The sequence below is a fragment of the Diplotaxodon limnothrissa genome, linkage group LG23 (assembly GCF_057381915.1).
Source record: "Diplotaxodon limnothrissa isolate DT_005_m linkage group LG23, D_limnothrissa_male_GT1.1, whole genome shotgun sequence".
Classification (NCBI taxonomy): Eukaryota; Metazoa; Chordata; class Actinopteri; order Cichliformes; family Cichlidae; genus Diplotaxodon; species Diplotaxodon limnothrissa.
Genome location: NC_140617.1, coordinates 32,333,578 through 32,354,037, shown reverse-complemented (window position 1 = coordinate 32,354,037; position 20,460 = coordinate 32,333,578). Strand labels below are relative to the sequence as shown.

The 20,460-nt window shown below is 41.2% G+C and overlaps 1 protein-coding gene across 1 annotated transcript in view; it reads left to right on the top strand.

The window, feature by feature from the left end:
• Positions 1-16,546, top strand: part of LOC146608529 (bone morphogenetic protein receptor type-2-like) — a 44,374-nt gene extending 27,828 nt beyond the window's left edge. Inside the window, exons 4-13 of the mRNA XM_085347192.1 lie at positions 3,492-3,599; positions 3,849-3,940; positions 6,100-6,330; positions 7,745-7,859; positions 8,969-9,129; positions 9,603-9,750; positions 10,115-10,251; positions 11,169-11,341; positions 11,430-12,769; positions 14,828-16,546. Of these exons, the coding sequence (XP_085203318.1) occupies positions 3,492-3,599; positions 3,849-3,940; positions 6,100-6,330; positions 7,745-7,859; positions 8,969-9,129; positions 9,603-9,750; positions 10,115-10,251; positions 11,169-11,341; positions 11,430-12,769; positions 14,828-15,081 (2,759 nt within the window). The 3' untranslated portion in view covers positions 15,082-16,546. The remainder of the gene's footprint in view (positions 1-3,491; positions 3,600-3,848; positions 3,941-6,099; positions 6,331-7,744; positions 7,860-8,968; positions 9,130-9,602; positions 9,751-10,114; positions 10,252-11,168; positions 11,342-11,429; positions 12,770-14,827) is intronic.
• The last annotated feature ends 3,914 nt before the right edge of the window (positions 16,547-20,460 follow it).

Below are 20,460 nucleotides of genomic sequence, written 5' to 3'. Positions count from 1 at the left end.
TGTTATTCTAGGAACAATGTTAAACACAGCTAAACACTGTGTTAGCTGGCTCGACAAAACCTAAACCCTCAGTTAGAGGTGATGTGCGTCATGACAGTGGTTATCAGTTTTCTCTGTTAAGCCGGTCAGTCTACTTCTGGCTCCAGGTGCACTAGCATAAAAATAGATGTAAGCATAAAAATCTTTCCTATAAGTGCCAGCTACTCCAATCAGGGTTATTATCAGATGATGAGGATAAAATGGTATTAAAAATCTATTGAACAGCATAGAAAATATACCAGTTTGCAGCATTTTTATAAGTAGGATGAGATGTTAATGCTGCAGAAAATCGTTAATCTGTATATTTATCGCACAAGTTATTTATTTTATGCTGCATGCGGTGATGGCTGCATGCTAGAGCAGGCATCACCTTGTACATGTATCCCTAGCAGAAAGCTGGCTGCAAATCAAAGGATCAATGAAAAATATTTGATCTCCTGCTGAATTTGCAGTCATTGAGTAAAAAGTAAGTTACGTATTTGATCCTGAAGCAAAACATGATTTTAGTATGCGGCAGAGACTACTTGGCCCACTCCTCTTTACAGAAACTCTTGAAATTCTATAATTTACCATGGTGAAAAAAAGCCAACTTTATGACACAGGAGATTCTGAGTTTAACACCACTAACCTGCTAATCTCCATTTGTTGTGCACCCCTACCTCCCTTTTGGTTTCCAATTGCATCATCAGTCATCACCAATATAATTTAAGCATTAATGGGCCCCTTTATATTCTTCTGTTCATAGAATACAAAGAAAGAAGAAATTAAACAAACAGCCAAACATTACACCACAGAGCAAACACAATAAATAATTATACTATGAAAAGTTTTGTAATGCAGCAATCCAGTAAGTCCTTAACAGGCTGCTTGTTCTGCCTTTATGCAGTGTACGTTTTTCCCTTTTGCCATCAACAACTCCCTCATTAGCATTATCCGAGATGTGAAATGTAGTTAAGAGCACAGCTAGTCACTGGTCTCGTTATTTTGATGTATTTCTGCTTTCCTCTCATCATCTTTAATCTGTCTTCTGTCACAGCTTTTAAAACAATATTCAGCTACCTGTCTTGCTAACGTAACCCAGCATGTGGTGCAGCATTGTCATTTTGTAAATGTGTGTTATAGAGTTGCAAATGGTTTATCTTTAATATTATGATTACATCTGTGAGTAAGGCTACGTCCTTCCGTCTGTCCGTTTTCTCTCCCTTTTGGCCTCCCGACCACACTGAGACGGCGTTTTCGCTCATGGAAAACGCAGCGTTTTGAAAATGCTCTCGAAAACATACATTTGAAAACTGTGCTTTCGCATCGCAGTGTAGACAGCGAAAACGGAGAATTTCTAAAACATTGACGCATGTTAGTCATGTGATGCAGTCATGTGACCAATTAAACTAAGATAGCGGAGGGCAATTTTGACAGCCCTATTAAAGATTAATATCAGTCTGTACATGCTACAGATAGCTTTTCCTCAAATTCTTTAATTCTCACTTGCTTTTGCAACTTTGTACTTTTGTGTTACTCGCAGCAACAACTCCACCTCATTGTTAGTCTATTTAAAAAAACTCTGTGCTTTTCCTCGATATTTTGCCATGACATTTCAAAGAGCCGGAAAGTAAATAAGTGGCAGACCGAAATGAGGCAGGTTGAATCTTCTTACTGGCCGAAAACACTTACTGGAACGTAAGCGTTTTTGGCCATTTCAATGTGGACGCGCAACTCTGTGAAAACGACCAAAAACGGTAGTGTGGACGTGCAGCGTTTTCAAATCTATCCGGGCTAGTGTGGGCGTAACCTCGGAAGAGGAAAAACAATGTTTTTCACAGTGCTCCAGACAGCAATTAATAAAATAGCCTCTGTGGGACTCCACCAGTATAGGGGTATTTGGAAAAACAATCCTGTTGTACATGAAATTATAATAGTGAATGCATTTCCTTAAATTATACATCCATTTTTAGTACAAGCTGTGTTTTCTTACCTGTATTTTGGCACGCTGCTTCAGCACAAGAGCAGAAAAGAAGAAAAAACCCTGCTGGAATATGTGTTGCACCACTGTTCAGCTTGGTGCGTAAATGTGTGTCCTTGTGCCCGTATGTGATAGAAGCAATTATCTGTACAAGTACAGATAACAATCATCGATGGAAACAGGATTTAAAAATAATTGATAGTAAAACAAACTTTCCAGTATATCTTACTACTACTGGTTGTGTATGGCGTTATTTTTGTGCCACTATTCTGAGCGCACGTAAAAAAAAATTGAGCACATGTTAAAAAAAAAATTTGCAGGTGCAAGTGTTGCATTTTGAGGAGAAATTTATTTTGAGCAAAGAAAAGCTAAATTTGAGTGAACAAAATTCATTGCTGAAAATGTATTTCAGTGTTTGCTATTATCCATACACACACACAATAGCAGCCCCGCTTGCTCAGTTTTTGCATTTGCGCTCGCTCGCAATGTGTTACTTGCGCTCTCAACATTTCTGCCCGTGCATGTTCAACTCTTTCTCTACACGTTATATTTGTGCTACAAAACCAGCCAATCACAGACTTCGTGCAAAAAAATCTGATTGGCTGTTTTGGTCTCCAATCAGCTCGAAATGATGAAATGCAATATCCCAGAATCCATTTCGTCCAAAACTCAAATGAGGCAGTGGCGGAGGAACACAGAGTGGCGGAGTTTGAAATATTACTCCTTCTGGGTCACAAAATAAACTTTTAAGATATTTTCATGCGAGAATGGTGCTGTGTAAACTTCAAATATCTGCTCGATTTATCAAGACATCACATATTTGCATAAGTGCTCTAATGTTTTCAGAGATGCTTGCTCATAGGGGGTCATATGATTATTGGGTTTTTCTCTGTATTATTGTAGGATCTACCTGACAATACAAAGCGCCTTGAGGTGACTGTTGTTGTGATTTGGTGTGGTATAAATAAAATTTAAATAAAATTTAACTGAATGTAATTACAGTTTAGAATTACAGTAGAGATTCAATTCAATTCAATTTTATTTATATAGCGCCAAATCACAACATAAGTCGCCTCAAGGCGCTTCATAAAGAGATAAAACCCTAAGCTATGCCGTGGTAAAAAGGAAAAAAAAACCTGTGAAAATGTCCAGTTATGTTGTTTTAATCACCTGATTTAAATAAAATCTTCTTAATGGTAATGGTTTGTATTTTTATCTGATGATGCTCGTGAAGATTTACACCCTTTTTATAGGCATAAATGAATCAATACTGTTGTATTGCACATCTCTTGTGCTCCATTGCATCAGACTGTACCTTTTAGAACTGGTAGCTGGGTGTAGCTGTAGTACATTTCTTTCCTCTGACTCTTATTTAGAAATCAAAGGCCAGAGAGTGGCTTTGACCATTAACCCCCAGCCTCAGGCCCAAATATAACAGAAAGGTCACAGTTTGATTTTTACTTTTATTTACAATGTTTTCATCTGCTTGTAGATCCTCCCACACTGGGCTACAAAGAGACGGTAATTATCGCCCTGGCAACAGTCTCCGTGCTGGCTGTGGTAGCTGCAGCAGCCTTCTTTGGTTACCGCATGATGCATGGTGAGTTGCCATGACGCCAAGGTGTGAGGAAGAGAATTCATTATTCAAGGCTTTTTAAATGTTTTTTGGTAGAATTTGATGAACTAAATCAGAGCTGTTGTTTTGCTTAAATAATAATAATGGATTGGATTTATATAGTGCTTTTCAAGGCACCCAAAGCGCTTTACAATACCACTATTCATTCACTCTCACATTCATACACATAAATGTGTCTATATATTTGTGTTTTTTGTATCCTGTGTATTATAGGAAATGGCAAACAAGGCCTTCACAATCTGAATATGATGGAAGCTGCGGGTTCGGAAAGTTCTCTGGACCTGGACAATCTCAAACTGCTGGAGGTCAGTGCGCATATCAGACTCCTTGTCCTCTTTTGTGGCTGCAGGAGCTGTGACTTGGAATATATTTAGTTTGGAGCTGCGCAGTCATCTTTCATAAGTTGAATCAGTTTGTTTTCTGGCCCAGGAAAGAGCCAGAGTATTTAGTGTAGCGGTGGGATGTGCCAGCTCAACATGATCAAATGAGCCAATAGGAAGAAAATACAGCCATGACTGAATTGTTGTCCAGCTATTTAAATACTCTAGATTTAGTAAGATTACTGCCATGGTTCCACACAGCACATTATTCTTAGTTTTTAATTGGTACAATAGGGATGTATGTGAAAATAGTAAAGTAAATCCCTCTTCTTCTTTTTTTCTCCTCCAAATCCTGAGGCCTTTATACTGGTGGGTTTTTTTTGTTTTTTCTTTAAAGAGATGATGTTGCTTCTCCAGCATCTCTGCACAAGGTAGTGTGTTTTTGAGAGTACAGAGACTCTAAGCTAGAAAGAGAAAGGAGAAAACAAAAATGCACTCAAAATACATCAAGGATTCTGGTTATGTTTGTCATTTCAATGTGACTTTTATCATCTGATCACAACAGGAGGCATTCAGTGACAGGGGCAGGCATACAAAAATAGAAATGTGCTTACACTGTCACAGGATCCTGAAATCCTGATACTAAAGAGGGAGAGCTCATAATGTGATAGGAAGTCGGCAGAGTTTGGATGCAGCCACGTTAGCAATATAAACAAAGGACTGGAATACAAATTAATGCTGGATCTGATTAAAGTAAGTCCAGGGAGACAGCAGGATGGCAGCAAAATTTCAAAATCACAGTTTCACTTATTAAAATGTTTCCATTTAATGTCATCATCATAGTTCAGTTTCCTACAAACTCAATTTCTGCAATATGCTGAAATTTCCAAAGCAACACGGGCTATTTTTTGGTTGTTTACAACCTGATTCCTCAAATGAAATTCTGGCATTTTTCAGCCTGACTCTCAGTCTGTGACTCATGCTGAGTGCACTATCCCACTGTGGTGTATGGCAAGCATGAGCTTTCCTTTTAAAGCTAGGATTGGTTATCAACCTGCCAGTTTGTCCTTAGTAGTATTCACCATTTATTTCAAAGAGGTAAACACTTAAATATTCTGAAAAAATATGTGTAGTTGTGTCAGTAACTACTAATTGACCTAAAACATTCAGTTTTCGGCTGTCGGGGATCCCGAAGGTTCAAACTGACCTTTTAGGAGAAGAAATAAAACATTCAATCTTACATTTTAGTACATAAAGTATATTCTTTAAAAGACATAAGCAAACTCTTTACTTTTAGTCACCTTATCACAAAATGATAGTAAATAGATCCAAGAGTCACAGCAGTTGATTGTCCCACAAAAAAGAAGCGAGTGTGTGTGTGTTAGTATATGTTAGGCCAGTTAAAATGAACAACAGCTAGAAAATACAATTTCCGTTGTGTACTTTCATGAGAGAAATAAGATATGAACATAATGACCCAACGACACTGGTGCAGGCATGTTTTTCTCCTCTTTCTGACATCTGTTCAGTGGGTTTAAATTCAGAGTCAGTGAGAGAGAGAGAGTGACATTTTGTTCAGGCAGGAGTTGAATTCAGAACACTGTCCTTGCAGTTTATCAAACGCAGGCACATGTTCCTTCACGTTAAACTGAAGGCTGGAAAGCCAGCAAACCTTACTCAGACAAAACAGGGTCCATTGTTTCCCGCAGTAGATTTTATAACCAGGCACGAATGTTTGGAGATGAAAATTGCCCAGAAATAAATGCCCTGGTAAATTCAGTTCTTAACCTCTTGCTGATGACTTTTTAGCCAGACTGTTTGGGGCTTAATGGCTTGCTGTTTTTTCAGCTCTCTAATTGAATGATTTGGCTGTTTAACTCTGCTGTTTGCCTGTAATTTACTTTCTTTCCTATCTGTCTTCTTCCCTGCCTGTCTGGGTTTGTTGTCGTACCTACCTCTGTTACCGTTTCTGTTTTTGGCTCTTTCGTGTTTGCAAAAAGTCTTTTCTGTGTGCTAGTGTTTCTGTAATAGGACTCAAACCAACTCAGACATAATTACCGCTTCATTCAGATATTCTCTTACTAGACAAACAAGTACCAAAGGTCTAGAATGTCAAAGAAGTCTGCTGTCACCACCTCTTTCAGCTGATTGGGCGTGGCAGATATGGAGCTGTGTACTGCGGCTCTCTGGATGAGCGGCCTGTCGCCGTAAAGGTGTTTACTGCAGCCAACAGACAGAACTTCCTCAACGAATGCTCTATCTACCGGCTGCCGCTGCTAGAGCATGATAACATTTCTCGGTTCGTGGCAGCCGATGAGCGGACGGGCCCAGAGGGACGCACAGAGTACCTGCTGGTCATGGACTACTACCCACATGTGAGTACAGGGGAAGCAGTACCCATGTAAGTGTTATACATGAAGCATGTGTGTTCAGCATACAGAGTGTTTTCTTTTTCTTTTTACCTGCTGTTCCTTGAACTATTTGTTAAGCTTTGAGTAATGGAGGATTGACAACGCCTGTTTAATTTAATACTACAGAATTCTGGGAGAAGCAAACACAGCTGGTGCAGCAAATCAAACTCATGGCGTTTTAATAAGGAAGTCAGTCAATAATTACAGCAACTGTAATACGATTTCATGCTGCATCCAGCATCAATAATTCTCCTCACACTAGCTCAGCCAATTAAAGGGCATTCTCCAGCTAGAAAGGTAACATAAACACTGGCTGTTTATAGTGCCTCCATAACATCTGGACATATTAAAGCAGGTTCACTGAGAGAAAATTGTGGACACACACTTGATAATTTGAATGTGTTTCCTGTCAGTGTTTCACAGTTAAGGCCACCTTTGTTTTGCCAATAGGAAGATAGTAATTTGAAGTAGCAGCATGAGAAGATGATTAAAACCTCTTCAGTCTATGTAAAATCTCCCACAACCAACATCTAACATGTCTTTATTGCAAACAAAAATGGCTAACTTATCCTGTTTTTTCAGTGTCATTATTGGAAGTGTGCTTCCAGCCATTCTCAAAATGTAGCAGAGAAGAGAAAAAATGTTGAGTAGGTTAAAAAGAGGCACATAAAAAGAACCTTAACACTGACTGCTGAAAGCTACTCTTAGGAACTCAACTTCAATTTTAATGTGTACTTAGCAAAAAGCTCAATATGCTTGTTGTCCAAACCTTGAGCTAATTACTAGTCAGCTGACTTGCAGTCCAGCCTATAAAAGGAACCTCTAATTTATGATAACCATTAGTCCTAATACACATTGTCATGGAAACACAGTGCAGTCCAGGACAGGAGACTGGGACACATAATGCATTCAAGTAAATGATAATATAATCAATTTAAAATGAACAGATGTAATGTAATTTTCTGTAGTAACGGATGCACAAATTGCCTTGTGATTGATTGTGAGAGAAAAAAATTAAATGTGTGTGTGTTGGGAGGGAGGGGGCGGGGGGGGTTGTTTGGTGCACTAGGCCCAGCCAAGACTGATGGAGATAATTGAAGCAGGAAATTAATAATATCCAATATAATTTCCACTAACCAGTTTTCATAGAGTTGTTGCTGATACCTATCATAAGATGTCATAACTTTATGCCAGATTTTTTTCATCTAAATCATAAATGACTTTTCTACTGCAGAACAATAAAATCACTGCAGTTGCCTCAAAACTCGACGGAAGTGCAGTGATAAGATGTTTGGTTCAGTTACACTGTGAAACTCTGCATCCTACACCATCTTAATTTCTTTGTCCTCTATATTCTTGTCCTCCATGTGGTTCTCAGGGCTCTCTCAGTCGCTACCTGAACATCCAGACCAACGATTGGGTGGGCAGCTGCCGACTGGCTCACTCTGTCACCCGCGGCCTGGCCTACCTGCACACCGAGCTCTTTAAAGGAGGTGAGCTACACAGAGAGATTTAGAGTTAATTACTACCAAGACTGCCGCTTTCTCCTGTTACTGAAGCACAAACACATTTAAAGAATTGTCGTGGGAAATGGGAAAGTATCTTTGTTTTTAGCCCAGTTAGTTTGTTGCTGTGTTTTGTTTTGTTTTTTTAAAGAAATGCTTTGGATAGCCTGTGTTTCTCTTTCTCCGCTCTGTTCCTAGTACTTTCAGCTGTCTTACTTGCGGCACACTGCAGCTGCACGTGGGTCAATTTGTCTTAGAGTGCTGTATATCCCTGCATTTTGAAAAACACACGTACACACTTAGCACACGCCCAGCCATGGGTATTTATAGACTGGCCTCAAGCTAGCCTCAGAGAGAGGGGAAAAGGGAGACAAACAAGAGAGGAGAGATAGGAATTGAGGTAATATGCGAATATCCCTGTAGCATAGAGCTCGCTGGAGCCAGAGTCTCAAGTCACCAAACCTCAGACTGATTGGCTACACTTGGCCCTCCTTTTTTTCTTTTTTAAGAAATGGCATGGGAAAGAAGGTACACTAATACTTTTTGTGAGTAAGAGAGACTGTAAGCCCAACTTGCAGCACAAACAAGATAAACTTGTATTATTTTGCAAAGGAAAAAAGACAGAGGGGGCTAAAGTCACAGGCAACAGGGACAGAGGGAGTTGGTGTTTGTTAGCTCTGTGCAGCAGCTAACAGCAGAATCTCTTGCCCCCCCGCCCCCCCATTGGTCCTGCACATCAATAGCAGGCAGCACATAGCTGTGGTGACTTCCACAGCTTGCAGCAGTCTTCAGTGCACCCTCTGCTGGACAGAAGGATACTGCAAGTGGAGGCCATTGATATGATCTTAATCCCATTGTTGTAGATTAGATTAGAGGATTTAGTTGTCTGTTAATAGTGCAGCTTGTTTTGAACAGTGAGTAATGAGGGAAATCTGAATCTATGCATATATGAAGCCTTTTTTAATCAATTATCATTCATTAGCAAATCCCACAAAACCTGCTTGAGTGTGCTGTCTGAGAGGTTTTGGGAGTACTGTACATGCTAACATCCTTAATGAAAAAGAAATTAGCCTAAATTTTGCAATTCTCCCTTCAAGACTTGTATAAGCCAGCGGTTTCACACAGGGACCTGAACAGCCGAAACATCCTCGTCAAAGCCGATGGCACGTGTGTCATTATCGACTTTGGCCTTTCCATGAAGCTGACAGGGAACAGAGCAGCACGGCACGGGGAAGAGGAAAACGCCGCTATAAGTGAGGTGAGCGTTCAGGAGGAAGCAGAGGATGCACCTGTATTGATGAGTGTAGTCTACTAGAAAGACAGCAGCAGAGGCAGGCAGTCAGGGTTAAGCACGTCTCTGTATTTGCTTACTAAAACGGGAGTAGACAGCAAACAGCAAAGAATAGACTGCATCTTACAAGCATCAAGTTCAGATGAAATAAAATGGCATGGCTACTGAACTAAACACGGAGAGGCTATAGGCTACAGGAGATTATGTTTCTATAGAAAACAGTCAATGTGGTTTCTGGCATATATGCATTCATTTAGTTTAGCACTTTGTCAGCAAAGATATAGCCTGCTGATATTTTGTCAAAGCTGAGATTATGAGATCTAATAATGTGATCCAACTACATCCACAGCAAACAAAACCCACCTGTGTCGGTGTTACAGTATTTCTGGACAGTTTAACAGTTCCACCACACCCCCACTTACACCTTCTTTGTCTTCCAGGTGGGGACTATCCGTTACATGGCCCCCGAGGTGCTTGAGGGCGCGGTGAACCTGAGGGACTGTGAGGCAGCACTAAAGCAGGTGGACATGTATGCCCTAGGCCTAGTCTACTGGGAGACCTTCATGAGATGTACTGACCTTTTCCCTGGTGAGTTATATCTGCTTTGTGTTAAGTCATTCCTACTGTGGGACTGCAACTTAAGAATAGAACAGAATAGCCATTTATTGTCATTCTGCATGTACAACGAAATTATGTGTGCTGCACACCAACTGTGCAGGAGTAAAATATAAATAGTAAGACAGCAGGAATAAATAGCAAACAGACAAAATGTATACAAAATAAGAAAAAGGCACACATTAAATATAGAAAAGACTGTAAAGCTACTTGTGTTATGCTCAGGAAAGGAAGCACCAGGTGAAAGGTGCATTTTTAACAAACTTAATGGGTATTTCTGATATGTCATAGACATCTAAAACGAGGCTTTTCTCTTCCTGTCCCTGCTTATCCCTAGGAGAGTCTGTGCCAGAGTACCAGATGGCCTTCCAGGCGGAAGCAGGGAACCACCCAACATTTGAGGACATGCAAGTTCTGGTATCCAGGGAGAAGCAAAGGCCTAAATTCCCTGAGGCCTGGAAAGAGAACAGTCTGGTGCGTATGTATGTAGGGAATAGGGCTAAAATGAGAATGCTTTGAGAATACTGCCACATTGTAACAGGATAGCAAAACAATTCCGCAAACAAAAAAGCTTAGAAATAGTCTGTTTTGGAGCTTGGCTATATAGCAAAATATTTTTTTCCCCATCAATCTTTTCCAAAGATGTTTACCCTGGCTTTATTTGTTCAGAAGCTAATTTTTCTGTAGCTCCAAAATCCTGTTTATGTGTGAGGGAAAAACTAGTAATGTTTACAAAAATACTTGCGTACATGTGGATGGTGAAGATGATGAAGTTGTGTAGAAAGGCAGGACGAGTTTGGAAGCGATCCAATCAGAAGTAATCTCAGTAAGGTCAGACACGCACAATTTGATCTGCTCCCAACAAACAGGCTGGGAGGATGGCCTCAGCCCATGAAAATGCAACAAAATGCCAGTGCTCAGAAGGAGAGAAGAGTAGACGTATTGATATCAAGGACAATTTGTGAAGCTAATCTCACCGGTAAAAACACTAAAAATCAACTGATAACTTTAGATTTAGTCTTATGATATCTCTTAGTCTTATGATACTTAGTTCACTAAAATTTTAAGAACTTAGAAGTTTTAGTGAAAAGAATGAATAAAACAAAATCAAAATTTGCAGTCGAAATGACCACTGTTTCCAGAAACCTAGCTCTGGGTTTGGTTCAATTGGACATACACTTGATTACATAGTCCAAAGCAAACCACCAAACCCCCCAATTGTTTATAATTTCTCTGTGTGTGTTGCAGGTGGAGAGTTCATTTTCTAAAGTTACTCCAGCTTAGGGGATAAATGACAAAATGCAGAAAGTGTTTCTATTACAAGCACTGCAGTGTTGATATTGTTGATACTAGTCATGTAGTTAATAGCCATAATATGCTGTGTTTTCCAGGCGGTTCGATCTCTGAAAGAGACAATGGAGGACTGCTGGGACCAGGACGCAGAGGCTCGTCTCACAGCTCAGTGCGCTGAGGAGCGTCTGGCGGAGCTGCTCCTCATATGGGACCGCTCCAAGTCTGTCAGCCCTACACTCAACCCCATGTCCACTACACTGCACAACGAGAGGTATGTTTCAACAAAGCCACATCCTGTCATTGTATTCATTGTTTCAAATGATCTTGCTGAGGTTTTCAACACTGTTTCTTTGATCCAGAAATCGCATGACGCCAAAGTCTGGCCCGTACACAGACCATTCGTCTACGTACATTGAAGAGCATGAAGGTGTAGCCAAGAACACGCAGGTGGATGCAACTAGTTCTTTGACTGGTAGAGTTGGGGTTGGGACCGGAGAGAGGAACAGGAATTCCATCAACCAGGAGCGTCAGCAGCAAGCAAACGCCCGTCTGCCCAGCCCAGAAAGCAGCACCACCAGCATGGGCATGAGAGGTAGCCCTTCAGCCTCTACTACGACTACCACTATCATCTCTGAGTCAGAGGGACTCGCAGGGGCCACCACAGTGCCCGTGTGCCTACATCTTACCCAAGAAGACCTGGAAACCACAAAGCTGGACCCTAAAGAAGTAGACAAAAACCTGAAGGAGAGCTCGGATGAGAACTTAATGGAGCACTCCCAGAAGCAGTTCTGCTCACCAGACCCACTTAGTCCTGGCAGTTCCAGCCTGCTTTATCCACTTATAAAGATGGCGAGTGAGGTCTCCGGTACATCAGACACTGCTGCCACAATGCCCCCTACCATCTTTCCCTTGCCCAAGCAGCAAAACTTGCCCAAGAGACCATCCAGTCTGCCCCTGCGCAACAAGCCTGTCAAGAAGGAATCCTCCTCCTCTTCACTAAGGTTTAAGTTTGGGCGCTCAGGAAAGTCCAACCTGCGCCAGGTGGAGGGAACAAAGATGAACATTAGTACAGTTACGGGCACAAATTCGGCTGGAGAGGTTCACCGAGGCACAGGCACAAACAACTTACCTGTTCGACGGGATACACATGCCAATGCAGCCATTAACGGCACCGTCAATGGTCACATCAGTGCTGGGATCTCATCCATAGTAACAGGTGGAGCGACAGGTTTTGGAGGCTCCAACATAACTCACAATGGATCTGGAGCTCTGAGGTCAGATGACAGCCGGCTGTCCCTCGGCGTCATCACAGCGAGCCCCGATGAACACGAGCCTCTTTTGAGCCAAGAACGAGAGCAGCCTGATCAAAGAGACGCGTCCACGAATGTGACCGCTCTCCGCTCGGCCCGACCCAACACCAACAACAACAACAGCAACACGGGGCATGGCCAGGGGGATGGCGACAGCGGCGGAGAAAGTGATGAAGGCGAGCCAGAGGGAAGCAGTGAGGGGACAAGCAGGGAAACTACGGTGCCCCCAGGAGAAAGCTCACTGTCGGGCACTGTTGCAACAGACCCCCAGGGGGAAGCTCCAGTCACCATGAGAGGAGAGGCCCTGCTCAGGCAGCCCAGAGCCCGTAGGCCAGAGAGACCTAACTCTCTGGATCTGTCCTTCACAACACAGGACCTGGCCTCACTAGGTGAAAATCATTTGCAAGTATTCTGTAGTTGTATTGGCCCATTGGATCATACTGCAGTTTAATTGTCTAAAAACAACTCTTAAATTTCTCAGAGGGTTCAGTAATTTCCAAACAGAGCAGGTCTCTGTTGTTTATATTAAATATTACTGAACATGGAGAAATGGTACATCTCCATGAGGGGCTGTTTTCAGTGGCAGCTAATCCAATTTGTTGCTAAACTGACTATTTTTGGAAGCACAAAGGTGTGTGTGTGTGTCTATTAGGGCTGCCACAAACGATTATTTTGATAGTCGACTAGTCACCGATTATTTATGCGATTAGTCGACTAATCAGATCATCATCCACTGGACATAAAACTACAGCTTATTGCACCAGCAGCATCTGCTCTTATATAACTATCATTAGCTTACAGCTTTAAGCTTTTAAGGTGCTAACTAAAAATAAAGACAAGATGATAGTTTATTCAATTTTAATGAAATTTGCAGATTGTTTCGGTAAAGTTTAATAAACTCCTTGCTATCTAAAATATAACAGGACACTGGAGTATATTCTGGAGCATCTCACACTTCTGATAATCAGCTGTCTGCTTGACGTTTATTCAGCTGTGTAAAAACTATAACTTTAATCTCAGCCAAACCGATTTACTCAGGAACAAATAAAATACTAAAAAAAAGCCAAACAATAACATTTTTAATTTATCTAAGTGACTCATATATATTTAACCTGAGTCGCGAAAGACGGCGGTGGGTTTGAAAACAATTTGCCGGGAGTCCGGTGTTCTCACGGCGCTAGTGACCTAGCCCCCGGCTAGCTATCGAGCTAGTGGGTAACAGACGTCTCCGAAAACGTCGGAGCGCTTTTGAAAATATGTGGTGTCCTGATAAACTGAGCAGATATTTGAGGTTTACACAGCTACATTCTCGCCTGAAAATATGTTAAACGTTTATTTTGTGACCCAGAAAGAATAATAAGAGTAATATTAAAACTAACTAGCTACCGCCATTGTTGGAAACTAAGCTGGGCCGCGCTATGAATTCTGGGACACAGCTGCTTCTTCTTCTTCGGGGTTTAACGGCAGCTAGCATCCTTGTACATGCTGTGCTGCCATCTTCTGTTTCAGTCCGTTATTACACTCTTAAATCCTGCTATTATTCCTGCGTCTTTTGCGATCTTACAAAGCTTCAAACGACACGTCGACTATTAAATCAGTCGTCGACGATTTTGATAGTCGACGTAATCGTGACTAGTCGACAAATCGTGGCAGCCCTAGTGTCTATATATATTTCGGGCTTTGAACCACACATATTGTAGATACATTCAGTGTTAATTTGACTGCAGATAAAACGAATTGGCAAGAAGCCCCAGAGTATCACTAGACTAAATCTAATAATCACATTTGACAAACTGGAACCTACAAATGTTTGGCATATTTCATTTAATAAAGTACTTCAAACAGCCCTCTGTTGCTAAATTGTATTATAACTAATTGTAATCCATCCGTTATTAACTATGCACATGAAAGTCAATTTGCTCATAACAGATGTCTGCAATATATAATGGAAGCATGAAGTTTGAAAGACATAATGTTTACTAGGCACAGAGAGTGTTGTTGCATTATGGGAAATGTAGGGTCCAAAGCTTTTTGTAGGTTACACAGTCAAAATTGCTGCTTCTGCTGCTTTGATTTTGGTCATTCTTCTTTTTTCTTCTTCTTCTTTTTTTGTGCTCCAGTTATTGGATTTATTATCAGTAGTTTTTTATCTATTTAAAAAATAATAATAATAATAATAATGTTGGAAAAAAGAGGCTTGTGAAATGTAGAAATCAATAGTTTAAACTGAATTGTTGGTCAAAATAAGAAACATATTTTATTCTTTGTTTCATTTAGAATATTTTAGAAATTAAATGTCTAATCCAGCAATTCAGTTAATAATCAGTGGTTAATAGAAAAGAAGGTCCTTATCAAAATGTGTAGTTTTTCATGGTCTCTTTAATGATTTTCATGCACAAAGGTGTTGCTACATTGCTCATTAATCATTGTTCCACCCTGTTTTCCAGGAGATGGTTTAGTCCAGCCAGATGGAGCGTTGGGGACCGGAGATAAGATCAAGAAGCGCGTCAAAACCCCTTATTCTCTGAAAAAGTGGCGACCCACCACATGGGTCATCTCTACAGATACCCGGGGGCCAGAAGTTAACAACAATGGCTCTACCCGAGGTCAAAGTCACAGTCAGAACCGGCCCAAGTCCAGTTCAGCCATCTACCTGCGGGGGGGCAGCTTGGCCAGCGAACCCAGTGACACGCATGTGTAAACTTGGACCCTCTAACAGGCCCGACAACACTATCTAGAGAGCACTTATTATTTTATTTTGTGTGGAGCTCTCTGCTCTGAATCAGCACGAGGAAGCTATGGAATATGTCACAAACCAACAATAGAGTCTGATCATGTACAGTAATTAGGTCTGTCCCGCTCCTGTGTGTCCTTCTGATGGCATTGCTTTAAATGGAATCCAGCTATGCAGCATTTTCATTGGCTTCTGTTTCTGCATTGTTTGTTTTGTGTTTTTTAAATCTTGGTTTGAAGTTTCATAGTGGTACATTAATTCTTTTTTTTTTTTTATTTGTGCACTTTGAATGAATTTGAAATCAGTGTTTCCTAAACGTGTCTGTTGCGACCAAGACGAAGATTGGTCTCTAAACTTAAACAGGCGATGAAAAAACAATCAACACTCGAGCGCTCGGTTACTCCCCCTTTGCTCTATCGAGTAAAGTGAGAGTGGGCTCTGTAAACAAATTAATGGTCTTAAAAGACAAAGCAACTTTTTAAACATTTTCCTTGTATGCAATACCAATTGTTGTCTCATGACTTTGTATCCTCTTTTTGTATCATACCTTTTAATTGTGCAATAGGATGTAGCTTTTAGATGCTTTCAGTGTTTTTATTGCTTCAATTTTTTTATCCTGTTGTTATTTTGATATGTTAATCTCTGTTGCACTTATGAATAGTCACAGTCGTTTTGTAAACAATCCATCGCACACTATTGTAACCCTCGCTCCCCCCAACCTGACTCACGAGGAGAAAATAGCTGACAATCCTCCTCTTTGGACTATCTTTATGGGAACGCTAACACAAAAGAATCAGTCCCAGCTGACTTAAAAGTGGGCTGACGTGGAACTTGTCTGCTTGCACAATTACACCAGTAACAAATCTCATTCTGGGGTCTTACAATCACTGGAGCTGAACTTACAGAGGCATCTGTTACAGTGGCTGACTGGAGTCACTGTACCACTATCATTTGACCTCAGTATGGACTCTGCATTTAGCTGTCTGTCTGCAAGACATGAAATATTACAAACCCCAGATTCTGCTGTTCAAACACAAATCAAAAACTGAAGAAAAAAAACACACTGAAGCACGCTGGATATTACTTTTTTGTTTCTTGTCGTCTCATCCCCTGACGGTGGAGTGAGTGATGTGTGTGTGTTGCGTGAATGTGCACGTGTTATTTACTCGCGCTGTACAGGCGTGCTGAAATGTCGACATACTCATTCTGTATTTTCAGCGCTGCTTCAGCGCATATGAAAAGATCTCATTTATGTTTTTGTAATCTGTAGTTTGTATCAAAAAAACAATCCTTACATGTATCGCATTAATATTTGCATCATTTTTATGGTATTGTGTTTTGCATTCAATGGACATTGCCTTTGATTCCATTGCTATGCATCTGCTTGGTACAGTTTCTGTAAACATTTTCAAGTCAATATGGAAGAAGAAAAACCCCTCAATAAATGTATGAAATAATTGTTGGGTATATACATTTAATCTGTGTTTGGGTTCATGCCTTTGGTGCCCCTGAGGTGTTGTCAGCATTATTCAGAAGAAAAACATTTGTGGACGATGTGCAAGGTTAGAACCTGCTGTGAAATAGCTATTTTATTTATTTAACACCATATTTACCACTTTTATGCTATGAAAACAAGAATTTTTTTTCAAAATAACTATATTGTATAGTCTTTTCTGGTCTTGGTCACACAATTTTTAAACATTTTGTTTGTGCAAAATTAATGTGGTACAATGTTGGTCACTGCCACTGGTAAATCTGCTGATAGCTGTCACTGAGGCCAATATTGACAAAAAAAGGTGATTACTTATTGTTTTCTTTTGCTTTTGTTTGTTTTTTTGTTTTTCGTCAGGAAGGACATCGGCGTTATAATCTTCCAACTCAAACATCGCTGTGGTGGCCTCTTGTGAATAAGGAAAGAGTCTAAAGTGTTTTAAGACGCTTAACAGAACAACAGTGGCAGCACCAAAGGACTAAGCTACACTAATACAGCCGCATGATGAAACACTTGGCTGTCTTGGACGTAAATCAATGGAATCATTCAAACAGAAATAATATCGGTTGGGTTTTTTTTGTTTTGTTTTGCTTTTGTCTTTTTTGCACCCCTGTCGACCAACCCTCTTAATTCTCAGTGATTAATCAACACTAGGTAGTCATATCCTCTCGCGCTTGTTTACTTCACCTCTGTTCTCCGCTGTCTGCTCCACGCGCCCTAGCAACTGCAGCATCAGCACGAGCAGCTCAGCGTTGGTAAGCTACGTCAGAGCACTACTTCTTCTGCGCCAAGTCAGCCGGGAGCAGCCAGGACGTACCGGAAGTCGATCACATTACATTCAAAATAAAGTGCCACAAACCTACGCTTTTTCGTGTTTTTTTATTATTATTTTGTATCATCATAACTAAGAAATTCAAAGTGGAAAACGGCTAATATAATCGTTTATTTGTAAAAATGATACTATAAAAATTATGGTTATCTGCTTTATACAACTTTCTAATGATTTCATTAGTTGAGCAACGAAATTAAGATGCAATCCTCAGTGCAAAAGAATAATACAAAACTACAATAAAGTTGTGTGTGTGTGTGTGTGTGTGTGTCTATACAAAAACGAAAAACACAATTATTTCCGTATTGCACTTATAATAATAATAATAATAATAATGGATTGCATTTATATAGCGCTTTTCGAGGCCCTCAAAGCGCTTTACAATTCCACTATTCATTCACTCTCACATTCAAACACTGGTGGAGGCAAAGCTACAGTTGTAGCCACAGCTGCCCTGGGGCAGACTGACAGAAGCGAGGCTGTCATATCGCGCCATCGGCCCCACTTGTCCTCATTTGCCGGTGTTGATGTAAATACCAAAGATGACTGTTGTCGTGATCATATATATTAAAGTGAAAGTACCAAATGATCATGATTACGTGGACCTGACAGCGTGCAGATTTGATTTAGAGGATAACAACCGGAAGTATCGGTTACACCGGCTGACTTCACACTGCACTGGTCCCTCTCCCGTTGTGTGAGCGGAGGCTAGCCCAGCATCACCGCCTTCTTCTTTCTATCCTTTCTGAATGTGTTATTCCTGTCTTGTTTTTTGTTGTTGTTGTTTGTTTGTTTAGTTTTTTTTCCAGCTCATCACAAACTCCACAGACGAGGCACCCTCGCTCTGTTTTTAACAGTTATTTTCTTCGAACACAAAGCGTTTGGCTAGACGCTTAAAGCTGTCGCGTTGCTTCAGCCGGGAGAGAAAAACATCCATCCCCGACGTCTCGAGGAGGCAGGGTGCGAACACAGCAACGCCCATTTTGACACAAGCGGTATCGCTGCTGTCCTCACGAAGGCCGTGTTTCTATTTTTTCCCTCTTTTTCGGTGTCTGCCTTTGATATCTGAGTCTACCTTCCTTACTTGTAATCTTCACCCTGGTCATTCTGCCCTGCCTTTTCTCATCGCATCTGTAGCATCTTCGAGTAGTGGCAACAGGGTCCGGGGCTGCCGAAGAGCTCCCATGCCCCTTTGCATGCAGCGCACCGAGACTGCATTTTGCAGGTGAGTCTGATTTTACATACACAAGGTCAGAAATTTGGATGCTGTTCCTGAGCATGGATTATAGCACCAGCGTGGAATATGTTTTTGTATGTGTGAGGAGGGGTGGCGTGCTTCCCACCAAACACAATCGGCCTACATTTCACCGTGCAGGCTTTTGTATGGAGATGAACGTGCAGGGAGCATTTATTTTTCGTATTAAGATCCTCTCATCTAAGGGATATTTCATCCCCTAATATGTCAAGTTAGCATGGAGGATAGATAGTAATAAAACAGGCAATGTTCAACATTTACAATTAAAACCACATCTATTCTCTTAGTGGTTCGGGTCATGTTCTTAGGCCAAAAAATGTTCTGCTGTTCATGTTGTTCTGACAACAACATAACAGAAGGTTGAGCCACTCTTCTATTATTTCTGCTACTACTACTGCTGCTACCAGTGTTACTATTGCTGGTAGCGTACACTGTGCAGGTGATTTGTGGGCAGCCGCTGAGGCAGGAAAAAGCTGCCATCAAAATAAAGTGGTGGGAGCATTTCACTGGCAGACTGCTGATGCTGAAAACCCCGCTTAGTCACACACACAACCAAGTTCTCTTGTGTGTTAATAATGATCAGAACCCCCCCCCCCCCCACACACACACACACCACCGACGTTTCCTAGCAACAGCTATATGCACTGGTCAAGGCCCCTGCCGAATTTAGCTCAAGGACACACACACACTACCAGTCAGAGCTGTGTGTTTGCATTTATGGATTCATGTTCTATTCATTTCAACATTATAAGAGAAGATGAATGAGTTGATTCTTTGTTATCCATTAAAACTGTCTGCAGTGTGTGTTTGCACTGTTGCACTGCCGTTCTGCTGTCATAGCAGATGAGGGAGAATTCTGATGTTGAACTGTACTTTTTGGTATTTAAACTTTGTAAATAATCATGATCTCAATATTGAAAATGTGATTCATTAGAATGCAAAGAATTCTCTGTTCTCAGAGAATGCATAGACTCAGAATTACATAAAAGAAGCTGTTGTTAATGCTATATCAACAACCCTACAGTGAGATGGACAGAATCACTATAAGTGGCGTTATATACAAGGTTGTAATATACTGTGTATACCAAATTTTTGCCTATACACAATCCTAGAGGTTTTGTGCAATTCACTGATGGTGCTGGTACCCTGGATGCAAGAACCCATGGGTGTCAGTGAATCACTGCAAAACCTCAACCTGCAGCCAGGGTCAGTTGGGTACGCTCCCCTGCTCTCATTTAAGGTGTCTTAATGCCATTAACCAGGGGGTCGTGTGAGCCTGGCATAGCTGCTCTGCCCAGCATGGGATGGATTAACATCAATCTGGCCACACACAGACACACACACACACACACACACACACACACACACACACACACACACACACACACACACACAGACTCCCTGACACAAAAGTAAATACACACAGACCTAGACAGACATTGCGAGCTTATCCCATTGGCCAGCTGTATGTCTGGTGATTTGTTGATGTGTTTACATCAAACGTCTTTACATCTCTAGATCTACTCAAACTCATTTTCTGTTTTCCCTTCAGACTGCATCTGTGGCCTTAACCTTCTAGATTTCTCCTCTGATTGTCCTCGACGCCTCCGGCATTCCCCCCTTCTCTCCCTCTGAGCAGTCTGCTCCCTCATTCTTCTCTCGGTTTCCCGCCATCGCGTCCAGCTGTGGCCCTCACAGGGCACGCTCGCTGGCTCTCACCTGACAGGTCCCTGGCCTCAGGACGACAGCCAGCAACAACACATTCCCTAC